This window comes from Chrysemys picta, chromosome 7, assembly GCF_011386835.1.
Source record: "Chrysemys picta bellii isolate R12L10 chromosome 7, ASM1138683v2, whole genome shotgun sequence".
Classification (NCBI taxonomy): Eukaryota; Metazoa; Chordata; order Testudines; family Emydidae; genus Chrysemys; species Chrysemys picta.
Window position 1 is genome coordinate 61,361,418 of NC_088797.1, and position 19,461 is coordinate 61,380,878.

Consider the following 19,461-nt stretch of genomic DNA (forward strand, 5'->3'; position numbering starts at 1 on the left):
ACGCAAAAGAATTAATGGACACAAATCTGACATCAGGAATCAAAATACTCAAAAACCAGTGGGAGAACACTTTAACCTGTCTGGTCATTCAGTGACAGACCTGCGGGTGGCTATATTACAACAGAAAAACTTCAAAAACAGACTCCAACGAGAAACTGCTGAGCTAGAATTGATATGCAAACTAGACACAATCAACTCCGGTTTAAATAAGGACTGGGAATGGTTGGGCCATTACAAACATTGAAATCTATCTCCCCTTGTAAGTATTCTCACACTTGTTATCTAACTGTCTGTCTGTGCTGGGCTAGCTTGATTATCACTTCAAAAGTTTTTTTCTCTTAATTAATTGGCCTCTCAGAGGTGGTAAGACAACTCCCACCTGTTTATGCTCTCTGTATGTGTGTATATATATCTCCTCAATATATGTTCCATTCTATATGCATCCGAAGAAGTGGGCTATAGTCCACGAAAGCTTATGCTCTAATAAATTTGTTAGTCTCTAAGGTGCCACAAGTCCTCCTGTTCTTCTTTTTGTCTGTTAAGTGTTTCTTGATTGGGCACTTAACTTGCAAATTCCTATCTTAAGAAGCTGACCAAATGACTTACTAAGGCTACTTAAAATCAAACAAGTACACAGCCAATATTCATAACTTCGAATACAAAAATGATACATGCATACAAATAGGATGAATATATTCAGTAGATCATAACCTTTGCAGAGATATGTTACATGGCATATGTAGCATAAAACATATTCCTGTTATGTCATATATACATTCATAAGCATATTTCCATAAAGCATTATGGTGTGCAACATCACAGAGTGTACAAGAGAACTTCACACCATGTGAATGAGAATGGAGGGTGGTTTTCTATTTCGCTAATGTCAGAGAAATTCTTCTAACGACTGGGGTTGTTGCCGGGAGAACGGTAGGATGGTTTGGGCCCCAGAGAGTTGCTGGTCATTGTCAGTCAGCCATCCTTCTTCACTGCACCTAATGCAGGATGGAAACTGAGCCATTCAAAGCATGTTTTCTTCCTCTGCTTTTAGACAATTTGAAAAGTGGGCCCCTGATGCCTGACCATGACCCCTACCTGGTTTTCGGGCTCACGGTGCTGCAAGCATGTCTGATTAATCACATTCACCTCCCTGAGATCTACCTGCTGGTCTCAGGGCTGTTCCTGGGAACCCCACAGTGTGAACCACCAGAAGCCTCCAAGGTAAGGCCCCCGCAAAGACGTGTGTGTGTGTGTGTGTGTGTGTGTGTGTGTGTGTGTGTGTGTGTGTGTGTGTGTGTGTGTGTGACAGTTTGCACCTTGGCTAGGGGACCCTGCTTTGCTCCCTGGGATTCCTAAGCTGCTTCCCTGTAATGGCTCCAAAGGGAGAGGCAGCCCAGCAACGTCTGCCCTAGGCAACACAAGCATCCAGGCTAGGGGAAGCTTGTGGTGGTTGGAGCTGCAGGAGAACCTCAAAGATATGAACACCAGAGTTACGGACTTACCAGTCAACCGAACACCATGTGGACCCGGAAGTCCTCAATCAGGCAGCAATGCAGACACATAAAAAAAATAAAGGCAAATACTGTACTGCCTCGGGGCTTCAGCCACTGGGAAACTGGGGCTGCAGCCGCATGGTGTGTGTGTGGGGGTCAGGACTCCTGGCGGCGCGGGGACTCAGGGCTTCTGACCTTCGGGAGCACTAGGACTCAGGGCTCTGCTCTCAGTTTCAGCCAGGGGTGGAGGGGGGAACTGAGGATTGGGGCTTCAGCCCCACGGCTCTGCTCTCAGTTTCAGTCCCACAGGGGGCGCCGGGGATCGGGGCTTTAGCTACGGGGGGACTGCCGGTTTCAGCCCCAGCGCCCCTCCCCCCCGTAGCTAAAGCCCCAAGCCCTGGTGCTCCCCCCTGGCTAAAACTGGGAATGGAGCCTCAGGGCTGAAGCCCTGATAACCAGCACCCCCTTCAGGCCTGAAGTCAGAATGGAGCCGCGGGGCTGAAACCCCAAGTCCCAGCATTCCCCCCAGGTCTAAACCCCTGAGCCCTGATACTCCCAGGGGACAGAAGCCCTGAGCCCCCCTCCGGGAGCCCTGATGGCCCCTAGGGTCAGAAGCCCCATCCCTGATCCCTGCAGCGCTGCAGCTCCAACTTCCTTGTGGCCGATGCAGCTGGACGTGGAAAGAACAGGATCCTCCTAGAGGTTTCACTCATCGCTCTAGACTGCTCCAAAAGTAGTGAAAGGTGCAGCCATGCCCCTGTCATCAGCCTCCTCCACAAATGTCTCTCCCTCCCTTCAGGCAGATCTGGACTCCATGCTGCAGTGGCTCCTGCAGAACCACCATACGGAGGACGTCCTTAAAGCTGGGCTGTGCACAGAGGCAGTGGCCCTGCTGCTGGAGATGGTTAAGGCCACAGTGAACAAGGTGAGCGGCCAGCTGTGTGCGTGCAGGGCCCTGCACAGGGAGTGGTGAAGAGTTCTGCTTGAGGCAGCCCATTCCCTCCCCAAGGGGTGACAGCACAGTGGTGGGTAGGGAGCTGATGGCTGCCAGGTACTGACCTGACTGTGTTATCATTGCTGGGAGGAGGGGGCTTCAGAGAGACCCCGTCTGTGCTTACGGCCAGGATCTGAAAGTTGGGGGCTGGATCCTGGCCCCTCCCAGTGCGCTTCTGGGCTCCAGCCCCTGCCCATTCTGAGTGGAGAAAGCCCCAGCTCTGTGGTTAGAGCTGTGTTCAGGCTCAGAAGAGGAATGTGTGGATCTAAGCAGCTGCTCCCTGTGGCCGCTGGAGCAATCCGTTCGTGACTTCTCCAGCTCTGGCCAAGCCGAGGTCACTCAGATCTTTGGGGACTGCTGAGAAGAACAAGGCAAGGTGTGCTAACTCAGCTGAGCATGCGTACAAGTGAAGCGCTGCCCTGACGAGATGCGCCCGTTGGTGTTCAGCCCTTTGCAGGTACGGAGGGCTCCTGGGAGGTGGCCTATCCTGGGAACATCATGCAGTTCCTGTGCCTGATCTACCACAGCTACCCCCAGGACCCGGTGTGGCGCTGCTCAGACTTCCTGCAAACCTTAGCCACTGTCGTCTTCCATGCGGGGGCGCCGCAGGTAAGTGTGAACCAGCTTGGATGGCTGTGATCGAGCCAGACGTTGACACCTTTGCCCTGGTAGTCAAATTGAGCCCCTGCTGATGTCGATGTGAGTCGTACCCAGTCAGAGCTGTGGGATCTATCCCATGGTCCGTGCCCCTCAAGCTGTCAGCCTTTGAAGAACCTAAATGTAGGGACTGGTGTATTGAATCCAGTGCTCCCTGCTGGGTGTCTTCACCCTTTCCTGTCTCCTTCCTCTTAGCCATGGCCTGGATCGCTGGTCAGTGATAGCTAATCGGTGGCTCGGCTCCAGGTGTGATGCAGCCAAACTCTTTAATCCCAATGCTCCTTGTGGGGCTGGGGCCATCCCTCTGCACTGCCATCCTCCCTACTAAAGAGCCACCCCTCTGAGCGTGACCCCCTCACCAGAGCATGCAGCGCTCATTTCCCTCCACCAGCTGCTCCACCCTCGCCCAACGGGAACGTTGCTTCTCCCTTGCTTCCCTATCCTTCAGCCCAGCAGCCGTCCTAGCCCCACTGCCCTCACCAAACCCCACTCAGCTGCCAGCTGATTCCCCCATTCCTGATTTTAAAACAAGTCAGCGGAGAGGGTTAACAATACTTTGCACATACTGCAGCCCCTTTCATCTGAGTGCATCCTCCTGCTTTGCTGCTACTATTGTTATTTGGCATCACTAAGCCCTTCTGGGTGTTAATATTACCCCCATTTGACAGCTGAGGAAACTGAGGCACCGAGAAGTGAAATGACTTGTCCATGGTCAGAATGATTCTGGGTATGTCTACGCAGCAGCTTGGAGGTGTCATTCCCAGCACAGGTAGAAGACATGCACTACCTCTGCTAAAAGTATCAGCGTGGTCGTGGCAGCTCGGGCTGGCCACCCGAGAACAGTCCTGCTGACTTCCTGGATATGCACTCAGGAGCTAGCCCAAGTTGTGCTCATGCCATGGCAGCTGCACTGCTATTTTTGGATGAGTGGAGCTAACGCATGTACATCTGCCCGTGCTGGGAAGCATCCGCCCGGCTGCTGGGTAGGCGTACTCAGTGGAACACAGGCAGGAATAGAACCCAGGAGTCCTGGCGCTTAGTTTTTATGGCCATATTGCACTGTCTCCCCTCTGCTCTCTGTAGAGCTGTGCTTAGTTGTGGGGAGCAAGCAATGCTGGTAAAATAAGCTCCCCTGAGTGCCACTGTCTGTTCTCTCTACTCAGGGAGGCTGTGAAGGCCTGTTGCACCTCAACGGTCCAGCTGCCGCTGAAGCAAACAGCTGCCCCAACCCCCCGGCTGCCCCACTGCCCGAGCACCCTGCCAAGAAGCAAATGTGGGACTTCCTGCGCATCCTGCTGATGGAGAGTCTGCTCAGCATCCCGGCGCACAAACAGGGGCACCCGTTCGAGCTGCTTCTTGAGGTCTCATCACCGTAGACTCCCGCCCTCGCTACTCTGCATCGGGGGTCAGGGGGAAGGGGGAGGACACAGGAGGCATCCTGCAGTGGTATAGGGAAGGGATGACTTGGAAGGGTCTGCACCCCACCTGCTCCTTTCGGGTTCTCCAGGATAGAGCTGGGCGGGTACCAGATTTTTGTATTTGCGGGATATTCCACCTTTTCCAAAACCTTCATGTTCTGAATCAGAACAAAAAAAATATTGAAATTTCCCACAAAACAAAATTTTTAGAAAAGTTTGTTTCGGGTCAATGGAAACATTTTGTTCTGGGTTTGACCTTTGAGAACTTAAAAAAGAATACATTAAAATAATGAATTTGATTTTGAAGGCTGGTTTTGAAATGACAAAATCAAAATGTTCTGTTCTGAAAAATGTTAGAGTCGGCCACTTTGACATTAACAAAATGCTTTGTTCCTTTTTTCAATGAGAGTTCGTTGAAATCGGCATGTTTTTCAAACCGCTTAGATTCTGACAAAAACATGATTTTTCATCAAAAAAACTGTTTTGACAAAAAAAAAAAAAAAAATTCTGAGCAGCTCTACTCCGAGAAGGGGTTGTCTGCAGTTCCTCCTAGCAAACAGCATGTGATCAAGAGGGCCTAAGGCCAGACCACACTGCTGGGATATGTTATCCAGGACAGCCAGCTAGAACTAAAATCCTAACTGCCCTGTAGGGAAGAGATTCCCCTGTGCCCCATGCATTCATATAACTCAAGGCAGGATACTACCTGTATACAGCAGCGATAGTAACTTGCGTTGGAGAAATGTATTATGCTGGAGTTAGATCTTGGCCAATAAAAAAATCTTTCCCTGTCCATTTATAATGTGTGCATGTCATTCTAAGGCAGCCTATGGATTCTGTTAATGCCATGAGACCCCATATGGAGCTGTCTTGTGTGCTGATTTACTTAAAAAATCATTTATTTTCAATGGACAAAAAAAAATAAAACCCCTTCTAAGCACAGATGGATGGTTGGCTGCTGCAACAGTTGAGTCCAGACCTAGGTTGCAAACACTCCAAAGCAGGGGTTTTTGGATCGACCCACTATAAAGAAGGGAATAGTAGCAAATTTAATATCCAGGTTTAGATTTTGAATGGCCCAAGTGCAGATGTGTCTAGATCTGGGGTTTTGGTTCAGATCGATCACTGGTTTAAGACAAGTAGAAATGAACCTCAGTTCTTGACTGTGGCTTCCATCTTCTGTGAGTCAGATCCACTCAGAAGAGACAAGTGAGGGGGAAAGCTCTGAAGGCTCAAAAAGTAGTTGGGGTTCAGTCCAGAGAAGCTGTCAAAAGCAGGAACGCTTCTCCAAGCTATCCAAATCTCCTGAGCCTGCCAAAAGGGCTGTAAATCTCTAGAGAACCAGTTCTCTTGGGAGCTCACTGGGAGACCTGCTGCTGCTTTCTGTGAGGATGGCCTTTCTCATGGTGCTGTGATCTCTTTAGTCTCAGGAATGCAAAGGGCATGGCAGAAATGCATCAAACTTTATCAGAGCCCCCATGAAGGTTTGGTTGTAGAACGAACCTAAGGGTTGGCTGAGGCGACTGCCCTTGTTTTCTCTATACCAGTTCCCACCTCCCTAAGAGGGAAGCTCCAGGAGATCAGAAAGGGGCATTTGGACCAAAGCCATCTGGAGTTATACCTCTGTTAGGCTCCTGGGTGAAGACAGGCAGGACTAGTGACAGGAGCTTGGGATCCTGGAACTGAAGCCGGAATCAGAGCCAGTATCAGGGTTAAGAATCAAGGTGAGGGTCAAGCCGGAGTCAGAGTCAGGAAGTAAGCCAAGGGTCAGAGCCAGGAATCAGGCCAAGGCTCAATACCAGGTATTGGGGTCCATGTTGGGGTTCCAGGGGTCAATCAGGAGCCTGAATCCAAATCCGCACCAAGTTCAATACCAGGAGTTCAGTAAGAGAGAACAGGGTGGTTGCAGCAGATAGTTAGGGATCTGTGTTGTTGCCTGGACCCTTCAGGCTAGGCCCCATAGGCTTCTATAGGGACCAAGAGCCAATCAGGGATTGCTAAAACCATTGTCATCAGATCCCTTGAGGCACAACGTCCTCTGGGGTCAAATCTTTGTGTGTTGTGGTACACAGCGTGTGGCTGGGTTATGGCTGTTGCTGGGTTGTAGTGTGGGGATGTTGGTTAGCTAGTAGCCCTGTAGGTCTGGGTTCAAGTTCTACCAATCCTTACATCCCTGAACCAAAATCATCCCATATTATTCTGGGCGTGCACCCAAACCATCCCACGTTATCCTGGGCCTATACCCCGCACTAAAATTATCTGAGATTATACTGGGACAAACCCTGATCCTAAACCATCCCAGATTATAGTGGACTCTCAACCCAAAGCTCCCTGGATATATTAGACCCTGCAATCCTTACTCAGTTGAGGCAGATCCTCAGCTGTGTATATTGTCATAGCTCCATTGATGTCAATGGACTTTGCATGAGTAAAGGCTGAGAGAGGTTGTCAGTGTTTGCGCCCCTCGTTGTGTTATCACTGTGCTGATGGTTTCATGCTGTGGTTGTGCAGGCTTCTGTAGAAAACTCCACCAGCGAGCAGAAGAGACGTTTCCAGACAGAAGTCTTGCTTTCTACTATGGATATCTTCTGCACCATCAGCCAAGGGGTTGGGAAAACTGGCTCCTCCAGACCGAGAGGTGAGTGATGAGCTTCAGATCTTCAGCTAGAAAGTTTTAAGGTTGGGGTATCTGACTGTATTCTCTTGAGAGATTTAGAAACGCCAGCTGAAATATCGGTCTGGTATCTTAGCATTGTAGACTGCATGGGGCATTCGAATGCTCCCAAGAGCAAGTGCATTGAAATTCCTGCGGTCCTGCCATGTGGCTGACAAGCTTCTCCACCAAGTGTCCCCTGATATAAGAAAGATTAAAAATCGGGTATTGAGAGCAAAGACTAATGGGAGGCTGTGTGGACTAACGGACAGAGTACCTGACTAGGACCCAAGAGACCTGGGTTCTATTCCTGCCTTGGCTACTGGCCTGGTGGGTGACTCTGTGCCTTGATTTCCCTATCTGTAAAATGGGGGTAATGATTCTGGCCTCCTTTGAAAAGCTCTAGGGGTTGCTGCTGTTATTAAAGCAGGCTTAGTGAGAGTGGTGCTGAAGTATGCAATCTAGCACAGCCAAAATAGGACTTAAGTGGCTGTGCTATTACCTGCCTACAGGCATAGTAGCTGTGATTTCAGATGAGACCTGAGTGGGCTTGCACCTGGGCACTACTTCAGTGGGAAATTTTTAAGGAAAAAACCTAAAGTGATTCAGGAAGTGGAGTCGGTGACTTACAAACTGTCCCTCATGTGTCTCGGCATGGTAGTGGGGAGCAGTCCATCGTGGGATGGATTCCAAATTGGCCAATGGAATTATGCCATTACTGAGTTAATAACATTCATTGCTGTAGCACCTGCATTGTTCTTGGGGGGGGGTGTAACAATGCTGACTTTGGTGGGACTCAACTGAGAGTACCAATTCAGGACAAATTGCTTGAAGCTGGGCAGTTACAGCCCAAGGCTGGGGTTCCTTTGCACACCAAACCAGCGAAACAGAGAAGAGCACTGGCTAACCATAAGTGACACAAGCAATTCCCTTAGACACTCCAGTTTCCCAGTATCACCATCAGTGCCACTCGTTATGGGGATGAATGGTTATGAAAACCAATACCCCAGTAAAAGAAAAAAGGTTCTCTCGATCCCAAAGGACCAAGCCCCAGACGCAGGTCAATATACAAGTTAGATCTTACCCACAAAGCATGCTGTTGCCAATCCTTTAGAATCTAAAATCTAAAGTTTTATTCATAAAAGGAAGAAGATATAGATGAGAGCTAGATTTGGTTAAATGGAATCAATTACATACAATAATGGCAAAGTTCTTGCTTCAGGCTTGTAGCAGTGATTGAATAAACTGCAGGTTCAAATCAAGTCTCTGGAGTACATCCACAGCTGGGATGGGTCATTCAGTCCTTTGTTCAGAGCTTCGGTTTGTAGCAAAGTTCCTCCAGAGGCAAGAAGCAGGACTGAAGACCAAATGGAGGAGATGCAGCAGCCTTTTATATCCTCTGCCCTGTGGATGATCACAGCAGCAAGATGGAGCATGGAGTCACATGGGCGAGCCACATGTCCATGCATGACTCAGTTCTTTACAGGCAGACGCCATTGTTTACATGTTAGTTTGAACATTCCCAGGAAAGCTCAGCTGTGGATTGGCATCTCCCAAAGTTCATTGTCAGCTAAGCGTTTCTTGATTGGGCACTTATTAAGAATAGTCCCTTCTCAAGAAGCTGACCAAATGCTTCACTGAGGCTACTTGGAATCAAAACATACTGATATACAAGTACATAGCCAATATTCACAACTTCAACTACAAAAATGATACACCCATACAGATAGCACAATCATAATCAGCAAATCATAACCTTTTCATAGACACCTTACACGACAACCTTTTACAATATTTGCTGCAAATATATAACATTGTTTGCAACAATGATCCATATGGTTACGGGTTATATCAGTAACATCACAGTGGGTCTCCTGTCTGAGTCCCCCAAGATCCCCGCCTGAGATGGGACAGCACGATGGCAGCATAGTTTATGCTCCAGCATGTGACTGAACTGTTCCCTTGTTGTATTCCCTGCAGGCAGCAGTGACCCTCATGGTGGGGCGGAAGTGGCTGTGCCTGTGTTGGTGGTGAACGTTTCCTATTTCACTCAGAAGCTGGTGGAGAACCTTTACAGTGGAATGTTTGCTGCAGACCCTAAGCAAATCCTGCTCTTTGTTGCCGAGCAGATCATGGTGGTAAGTGGGACACCGGGGTTCCTTCTGCTGTTGTTAATGTATTTTGATGCTTCTTATGTTATGCTAGCGCTGAGATCTGGGAGTTCACAACACAAGGGGCATGATCCACTGGCTTCTCATCATCATTGCTTATATTGCACTGGCCTCAGTTAAGGATCAGAGCCCCATGGTGCAGACTCACCCAGACAACCACAGTTCCTGCCCCGGGTAACACACCATGTCACTTGTTCACCATCAAGTTTCAAAATATCTTTACAAAAATCCAACCCTTTATCACCAAGCAATTTTTTAAAAAAAGTCAAAGAATGGTCCCCTTTTTATTATGATCATTTGTGTTACTGTGCCACCACAGAGCTCCAGATATGGACCAGGGTCCCACAGTCACTGCCTGAAACAACTTACAGCCTAAGAACTTTAGAGCCGTACAACATGTGAATCTAGCTTCAATAATTATCTGGCCTCCCTTACTCTAGTATCTGAGCAGCTCATCTTCTCTAATGTGAGGTGGGAGATGCGATGTCCTGGGTCTTGAACAAAGGCCTAAGACACCACCCCCGACAGCTGCTGTATCCTGACCTCTGCTCAATGCCTACTGAAAATTGCTAGGCTGAGAAGCTACTTGCACTATAGCCCCAACCCAGGCACGCCCCACGGGAGCTCTGATTGGAGGATCTCCTGGCTCCATTGATTGGTCCAGCTATGCTGTTTAAGCCAGGAGGAGGCACAGGAAGTTTTTCTGAGCAACAAGGTGGTTTCCTGTTGTGCCTGCAGTGGACCCTGCTTGTGCCTGCCTCCTGCTCTGCTCCTGTTCCCACCGTGTTCCTGCTTCATGCTTGATCCTTCCCTCTCCTCCAGTTCCTGCTCTTATACCTCACCTTCAATTATCAGTGACCAGTCCTGGCTCTGACCCTGGCCTCTGACTTCTGACCCTGACTCTGGCACTTGGTGGTATCTGACCTCGGTTCTGGCCCTTAGCTTCGGTTACTTGTTCTGACTCTGACTTGGCCCCTGGCTCTGGTAACTGGCAGCTGACTCTGGTGCTGACCCTTGGCTTTGTTCCTCACCCTGGATGCCTGCTCTGCCCACTAGGCCTGACTCCTGCTCTGCCCACTAGGCAAGACAGCCTATGTCCTGGTCCATAACAGGACAGTGCTTTTATCCCCATTGTACAGCTGGAACCAAGGCACGGAGAGACAGAAGGTATGTCTGCACTTGGAGCTGGGATGTGAAAAAAAAGCTCCGAGAGCACAACTGCCCAAGCAAAAAAAAAAAAATGGCTAGAATGCTGCCCCTGGAATTGTGCTGCCCCAAGCATGTGCTTGCTTTACTGGTGCCTAGAGCCGGTCCTGGTCATCCAGTCCCAGCATCTGGCAGTCAGAGGCTTAGGGACACCCAGAGCATGGGGGTGTGTCCCTGACCATCTTGGTTAATAGCTATTGATGGATCCATCCTCCATGAACTTATCCAGTTCTTTTTTGAAACCAGTTATACTTTTGGCCTTCACAACATTTGTTGGCAACAAGTCCCACAGGTTGACTAGGCGTTGTGTGAAGAAATACTTCCTTTTGTTTGTTTTAAACCTGCTGCCTATTCATTTCATCAGGTGACCCCTTCTTGCTTTATGAGAAGGAGTAAATGACACCTTCCTATTCACTTTCTCCACACCATTTGTGATTTGTATAGACCTCTGTCATCTTCCCACCTCCCTTTTCTCTTTTCTAAGCTGACCAGTCCCAGTCTTTTTAATCTCTCCTCATATGGAAGCTGTTCCATACCCCTAGTCATTTTGATTGCCCTTTTTTTGCACCTTTTCCAACTCTAATATACCTTTTTTTTTTAAACGGGGTAACCAGAACTGCACACAGTATTCAAGGTGTAGGCGTACCATGGATTTATATAGTGGCATTATGATATTTTCTGTTTTGTCTATCCCTTTCCGAATGGCCCCTAACATTTCTGTTAGCTTTTTTTGGCTGCTGCTGCACATTTACAGCTAATTTAGACCTCATCATTTTGTATGTGTAGTTTGGACTGGTTTTTTCAATGTGCATTACTTTGCATTATCAACACTGAATTTCATCTACCATTTTGTTTCACAGTCACCCAGTTTTGTGAAATCCCTTTGCAACGCCTCACAGTCAACTTTGGACTTTAACTACCTTGAGTAATTTTGTATCATATGCAGATTTTGCCACCTTGCTGTTTACCCCCATTTGCAGATCATTTCTGAATATGTTGAACAGCACAGGTCCCAGTATAGCTCCTTGGGGCCTTGCACTATTTACCTCTCTCCATTGTTAAAACTGGCCATTTATTCCTACTCTTTGTTCCTATTTTTGAACCGGTTACTGATCCAGGAGAGGACCTTCCCTCTTATCCCATGACTGTTTACTTTGCTGAAGAGCCTTTGGTGAGGGACCTTGTTAAAGGCTTTCTGAAAGTCTAAGTTCACTATATCCACTGGATCACTCTTGTCCACCTGCTTGTTGACACCCTCAAATACTTCTAATAGATTGGTGAGCCGTGACTTCCCTTTACAAAAGCTGTGTTGACTCTTCCCTGCTCTAATGTGTTTATCTATGTGTCTAATCATTTTGTTCTTAACTAGAGTTCAACCAATTTGCCTTGTCCTGAAGTCAGGCTTCCCTGCCTGTAATTGCCAGGATCACCTCTGAAGCCCTTTTTAAAAATTTGTGTCACATTAGCTACCCTCCAGTCATTTGATACAGAAGCTGATTAAAGTGACAGGTTACTACCACAGTTAGGGTACGTCTTCACTACCCATCGTATCGGCGGGTAGCAATCGATTTATCCAGGATCGATATATCGCGTCTCGTTAAGACGCGATATATCGATCCCCGAACACGCTCACCGTCGACTCCGGAACTCCACCAGTGTGTGCAGCGGTAGCGCAGTCGACGGGGGAGCCGCGGCCATCGATCCCGCGCCGTGTGGACCCCAGGTAATTCGATCTAAGATACTTGGACTTCAGCTACGCTATTCGTGTAGCTGAAGTTGCGTATCTTAGATTGATCCCCCTCCCACCAGTGTAGACCAGCCCTTAGTAGTTCTGCAATTTCATATGTGAGTTCCTTCAGAAATCGTGGGTGTATCCCATCTGATCCTGGGGACTTATACCTGTTTAATTTATCAGTTTGTTCTAAAACCACCTCTATTGACACTTCAATCTGGGACAGCTCTTCAGATTTTGTCATCTGAAAAGAATGGCTCAGGTGTGGCAATCTGCCCCCCTCCTCCCTCCCTCCAGTGAAGACCGATAAAGTTGGATGAATGAGGAAACACAAAGTTGCTGGGCACAGACATTTTATTCTTAACTTTCTAAGACTGTGTGTTGCAAGTAAAGAAGAGTCAAAGTATCAGAATGGTAAACCAATACTTGTCAGTGTCTCTTTTTTGAAAGTATAAGGAATGGACCAGGAGTGAACTTTAAAAAAAAATTATTTATGCATCATACTTGGCATTTAAAATCCAGCCAATATGGGCAAGATTTTCCAGAGCTCAGCCGGATTTCCAAAGAGCCTAGCTGCCATTTAGCCACAGATTTTTCCAAAGTGCTCAGTGCCCGACAAGCTGAGCTTTTATTGACAACCTGGCCCTCGATACTGGTGCTGATGGCTTCGGAAAATCTACCCCAAGCCAGGTTGAGGATTCATTAATCCTATTTCAGCTGGGATTTCATTTCTCTTCCTTGAGATGCTTGTTTTTTCTTTGACACTGATCCCTCGCTCCAGAGCTTTCCCAGTAGGCTGTTCAGTCAGGAAATCCCCAGCCATGCACACCAAAAGGTTAAGGTGCTTTGAAGTTGCACTGTGTATGACACAGCTAGTTACTGTTGCTCTGCAGTGGAAATTTTTGGCAAACTAGAAGAGACTGTCTGTATTTCTGTCTCTTGCACAGTGCCAAAATAGCAGCAACAAATATATAATAATAATATGCAGCTAGTTGCACAGTGCTCCCAGGTGGATGAAATCGGCATGCCCTTTGGGTTAGCGCCATTGGGTGGTGCATCAGGAAACGGCCTCCTACCTGCCCCTTGTGGGCTGCTTCAAGATCCAGAGGAATAAGGAGGGAACTGTGTTTCCCCAGAGTGCCGGGGCTGCAAGCCTGCCTGGATGTTATGTGGGCTGCACAAGGGGAAAGGCTCCTGTGCCGCCTGCCTCACTGTGCATCTGTGTAAGGACCAGGCCGAACTTGGTCGAGAATTAATGCGCATGGGAGAGTAAATTACACGGTGGTAACGGGGTCTGAGCCTACCTCCGAGAACATCTGTGCTGGGGTAACTAATGTGCCGAGGGAGCTGGGACAGGTTATTACCTGCAACAGTTTAGACTCACTTTGATTCACCTCTGATTGTTGCCTATGAATCAATGAATAGTGGGAGCAATTTTCAGGAGTGCCTGAGGAGGACAAGTCTCATTGAAGGACCCTGGGAATTTTACTCCTGAGTCACTTAGGTGCTTTTGAAAATTCCACTGTTCTAGACCCTCCTTCCCCCCACGAAGATAAATAGTCACCTTGGGAGACAATGAACGTGTCAGTGTTTAAAGGCTTCCTCTCTTTACCAGGCCAGATTTATCCCTGTTGTGACTCCAGGGACTTCAGTGGCGGAATGGTTTTGTCCCATAGATCATAGGGGACATCATGGTGGAAGGAGCGTACAGAAACCCAAGTGGGAGAGGTGGAGCAGAGGGGACAAGGGTCTTGTATCAGCGATGTGCCAGATCATGCTTTGCTGTGTTTTAACAGGTCATGGAGAACACCTTTTCCCAAAAGGAAACTGTCATCAGCACCCTGTACAGCAGTTTAAACCGAGCCATCCTGTATTGTCTGTCCAGGCCGCAGCAATCACTGCCTGAACAGCTGAGTCTCCTGAACACCCTCCACACCCTGCAGGAACAGTGGGACATCATCTTTGCAACTTACAACTCAAATATTAGTTTCACCATCTGCCTTATGCACTGTCTGTGTCAGCTGAGCTCTGGGAGGTATGTGCACTGCACCCGGTGTGATTTCTGATTAACTTTCTCTCCTGATATTTATTGCAGTGGGCGGTGCACACAGAAGAGGAAAGATTTCATGTGCTCTTTCAAGGTCATGGTGCCAAATGCTCTGAACTGTGGAAGTTGAGAGCACTCAGTGCCTTGCAGGATCTGGGATTTAGGATGTACTACATCCTAACAAATCACTGTCCCAATCTAATAGTCTGGTACTACATGTGTAATTGCTTGCATGGGCCCACAGTTCCTTCCTGGTTTGCTCCCCATTAAGATTACTAAATTGAGCGGCATATGGTTTTTTTCCCCTCATTAAAGTTTTTGACAAAAACATAAATCACATTTCTTAATTTCAGTTTCAACAAGACAAAAAAATTTTTTAAATGTCAATAGTTTTACGAGAACCTGAAAGTGTTCAGTTGAAAATGGCGTGTTTTTGTAAAAAATTCTGTGTAGTCAAAAAACTGTTTTCCTGTTAAAAATACATTTCAGTGGAACAACTTCTACCATTTATATTGCTACGGGTGTTGTCTAAAAATATATAAAGTGGTATGTATAATGAGGAGCACCAGGTATTAGCAATGGAACTCTTGATTTCCATTTGTTATTTTGGAAAGTGATTGGGTAAACCTCCAGAAAATACCCAACTGAGCTGAATTTTAGCTGACCTGTCTAAAAGCTCTGATGGCTCAGAACTTGGTATAGAACAAGGGTCGGCAACCTTTCAGAAGTGATGTGCTGAGTCTTCATTTATTCACTCTAATTTAAGATTTCGCGTGCCAGTAATACCTTTTAACATTTTTAGAAGGTCTCTTTCTATGTCTATAATATATAACTAAACTATTGTTGTATGTAAAGTAAATAAGGTTTTTAAAATGTTTAAGAAGTTTCATTTAAAATTAAATTAAAATGCAGAGCCCCCCGGACCGGTGGCCAGGACCTGGGCAGTGTGAGTGCCACTGAAAATCAGCTCGCGTGCCGCCTTTGGCACGTGTGCCACAGGTTGCCTAACCCGGTCTAGAATCTCACAGGAATAAGCTTTCCTATGGTGTGCTGGCACTGCCCCTTCCAGCTGAGGCCAGAACATGCAATTGCAGAGACTAGACCTGGGCCCAGTCTGCAAGTATGTCTCCCGACTTCAAATATCCCTCCAAATCTAGGGATGGTTTTTTTGTGGGCATGGTCCTGCACCCATTGAATTCACTGGGAGTCTTGTCATTGGTTTCAATGGGTGCAGGATCAGACTCTGTGAAAAGGTTATGGGATGGCTGACCAGTGTTGGTGCGGGTTTTGAAGTGGTCAGGGAACGTTTTGTTGCAGGGCAGTTTGGGTTCATTGGGAACTGACCTGTGAGGATTTTTCTCTGTTTGGTGTGTGGGAAAACTAGCAGTCGGCATTGTTGGCGTAATCTTTGCGTGCGATTTCTGCAGTGTTCAGTGTTCGGGTGTTTCTGGTAACAGCACGTCTTCTTTTGTAGCGTGGGTGGCAACTTTCATTATAAACTAATGAACAGCTTTGTGGGGGAATAGGTGTAGGGGCCCGCTACAACATTCAGATCCGAGGCAACTTCAGAGATGATCTGGGTAGGCTCATAGCAGAGAGAAACGTGCAAATGAAAAATGAGTGAGCAGATCATTTCTGAACCTTCTAACCTTGACGAATAACAGAGAAACTAATCAGGGCTCCTCTTTCATTTCTATATGCTGTGAAACTAGGCACCACTGCAGCACCCTACCCCTGAGCATCTCAAAGCACATTTACAATGGTGCCAATGCATTGCCACTCCATGTGACAGGTGAGGAATATGCACAGAGATGTAAAGTGATTTGCTCCAGGTCATACAGTGAGTCCTTGTCCTGACTCATCCCTCACTCTGACCATTAGATCATGCTGCTTCTTGTGAACTGCAGAAAAGCAGACTACTGCAGTGGTTGTATCCTCAAGAATTCTGCACACAGAAGGGGGCCTCAGGAGGTATGGATGGAATTTAAAGGGACCACAACAAAAGCCAGATGAAAGGAAATGCCCCCCCCCCACACATACTGTTAACCTGAGGAGGTCAATGCTGCAGGATAATATTGAAGCAATTGTTTAGTAGGCAAAACAGGATTAGATAGCTGAGGAATCGGTGAAAGCTCCTGAGGGCAAACAGGGACTACCCTGCAGACTGTATAACAGAGATTCTTTAACTGCTACTGTGAATTGGATTTTTATGAGCATTTTTTGCATCTGCTGGGCATTCCCAGCAATGTTCAGATTACAATTGGCCTCTGCTGATGAGAAGAACAGCTGCAGTTGCATGATCTTGGATTGATTTTATTGGGATTGACCTATGAACTCCTTACCAGATGGGAGTCTGGAAATAGTTTCTCCCCATGATATAATACTGTTATTCAGATGCATTATATGTGCATATAGGTGGCCAATCTCTGGGGGAATCTGTTCCTGGTTAATTTTGGAGACGGAGGACTCAGATGGACCATTCTGCTCCAGCATGGCAGTTCCTGTGCTGCTAGATTTAAAGCAAGTAAAGCCAATGCATGAGTCTTTTAAAGCATCTCTGAGTTCATTGCTATTATTATTGCTTCTTGGACACCGGGGATGAAGTCTTGACTGTTGAAATCAATGGGAGTTTTGCTGATGACTTCAGCGGTGCTAGGATTCCCCCCTCCAGCATGTTGACTTTTCTTACAGGTGATGTACCCAAGGAATTCTTACTGACTTTAGTTGCAGAGTAACTTTAGAGTCTTTTTGGCAAAAGAAGCAAGTGCTTGGCATTTCTTTATTCATCAGAATGGTGCTAGAACTAGTCACTTTCTGTGCTCTGTAGAGGTTTAGGAATCCATTTAGTGTATCCTATATAAACTGAATCCCGTGAAACAATAGAACATTTGAGGTGGGCCACTTTTCTACATGGCTTTTCCAGATCTGTTTTTGTTCTTATTCTAATTTGATAATTCCTAGACAAAAAATGTTAAGATGGAGTTAAGGTTGAGAGTATGTAGCAGTAATGTAAAGGTAAAAAACATTATAACAACACTGCAATTATCCTAAACCAGGCACAACAAACCCAGGAAATTCAGGGTTACTGTTAAAAGTAATCCAAAGATGTAAAGGTAAGTATAAGAAATGCCTACATAGGGCACCAAAACAGACTTAAGTCTGCCCTGTAGTTATGCCATCCAATAACATACCACTATGATTAGGGCATTGTAGTGTTTGTGGACCCACATTAAATTAAACTGATTTTTAGACAGAGATCAGATTTTTTTCCCAATTATTCTTCTGTTTATGGCATCACTACAAGGCAGAGTTAAGGTTGTTCATATGCATTAACTGTCCATTTCTTACTTTACCATGGTTGGATTTCTTTTAACTGTCACCTTACCTCTGAATTTCCTGCCTCCTTCTACCCCATACTGTGGTAAACTCACTCCAAAAAAGTTTAAGAACATAAGAACGGTCATGCTGGGTCAAACCAAAGGTCCATTTAGCCTCTTCCAACAGCAGCCAATGCCAGGTTCCCCAGAGGGAACAGAACAGGTAATCATCAAGTGATCCATCCTCTGTTGCTCATTCCCAGCTTCTGGCAAACAGAGGCTAGGGATACCATCCTTGTCCATCCTGGTTAATAGCCATTGATGGACCTATCCTCCATGAATTTATCTAGTTCTTTTTTTAACCCAAAGGCTTGTTTGTTACGGTCTCAGCACTTTTGGTGGTAGCACCGTCATTACTATTGTCAACCACGTTTACTAGGTCTTCGCTATGGATCAACCAAGAGCAGGGACCCATTGTGCTAAGTACTGTACAGACACAGCGCAGTAGACAGTCCTTGCTGCAAAGAACTGACAGTCTGAATAGACAGGACAGATGAAGGGTGGGGGAAAGGGGTATATAGCTCACAAGAGAGAGCGATCAGTGTGATGGTGGCAAACACTATTGGGCCATTATCAGTCATCAGAAGCTCAGTTGTGGCTCTGTAGTGATTGTGCCGCGTACCTTAAGTACAGGACGGGAGGCAATGTGGCCTAATGGGTAGAGCACTGGACTGGGACTTTGGGGATCTGGGCTCTATTCCCAGCTTAGCCATTAGCATGCTAGGTGATGTTGGTCCAATCACTGTGCCTCTGTGTGCCTCAGTTTCCCCATCTGTAAAATTAGACTAATGCTATTGACCTCCATTGTAAAGTGCTTTGAGAACTACAAATAGAAAGTGCTGTGGGCTCTGATTATTGTAGGTACAGAGGGTGGAGAATATTGGCTTTTGAGTAAATAAAACATAAGAGGTTAGGTGGAAATCCTTGGAGTGTGCAGTGTTCATTTTCCTCGTGTTGATGGGATGCTGAAGGTGTCTGGGTTTCTCATGCCGCCTGTTGTTTTGTTTTCTCCAGCTATCCGGAAGGGTTTGGAGTGGATGCAAAACCAACACTGCCTTCCTATCGCCAAATTTTCCTGGCCCCGAATGAAGAGGAGAAGGGGAGAGGGGACAGTCACCCTGCTCCAGGCGACGGTAACGTATGACCCAAGGAATTCACTATCCTCAGAGGAGCACGACAAGGAACGGGTCTAAAGAGACCTTCCAAGCAACTTAGACAAGTGCTTGGAAATAGGAAAGACAAGATGTCTCTCTAATACTTTGGGACCAGCACAGCTACAGCAACACTGCGTGCAACAATGGAAATAACATGATATTTTGCTGTTTAACAGCTACCTCAGAGGACAGAGGGAGCTGTGATGTGGTGGTCAGAGAATGATAGTGGGTGCTAATATCTCCACAGTCCTAGTTCCAGTTCTGATCCTGAAATCTGCTGTGGTGCTGGGCAGTCTCACTGTGCCTCAGTTTCACCATCTGTGAAATGGGTACAATAAGCCTTCTATAGTACATAAGCCCCTGTGAGGATTGGTGGTGCCACAAATGCTGTCACTTTGCAGAAACAATGGCAGCTGACAGCAGGAGGCTCAGATAGTCCAATTTTAATTAAAAGTTTCATTTCCCAGCGCAGCCCCTTTCCCGCCCCTCTGCTGGGAGAGGAGCGACTCGACTCTGTGGGCTGCTGCGCTGAATTGGGGATTTGAAGCAGATTTTCAGT

General features: G+C 47.0%; 1 protein-coding gene across 2 annotated transcripts in view; it reads left to right on the plus strand.

The window, feature by feature from the left end:
• Window positions 1-19,461, plus strand: part of WDFY4 (WDFY family member 4) — a 253,577-nt gene that overhangs the window by 120,277 nt on the left and 113,839 nt on the right. For both annotated transcript variants that reach the window (XM_005307318.4, XM_042856108.2), the window contains exons 30-37: window positions 1,052-1,221; window positions 2,293-2,418; window positions 2,935-3,096; window positions 4,308-4,505; window positions 7,074-7,200; window positions 9,196-9,353; window positions 14,121-14,359; window positions 18,763-18,881. In XM_005307318.4, coding sequence (XP_005307375.2) covers window positions 1,052-1,221; window positions 2,293-2,418; window positions 2,935-3,096; window positions 4,308-4,505; window positions 7,074-7,200; window positions 9,196-9,353; window positions 14,121-14,359; window positions 18,763-18,881 — 1,299 coding nt within the window. The remainder of the gene's footprint in view (window positions 1-1,051; window positions 1,222-2,292; window positions 2,419-2,934; window positions 3,097-4,307; window positions 4,506-7,073; window positions 7,201-9,195; window positions 9,354-14,120; window positions 14,360-18,762; window positions 18,882-19,461) is intronic.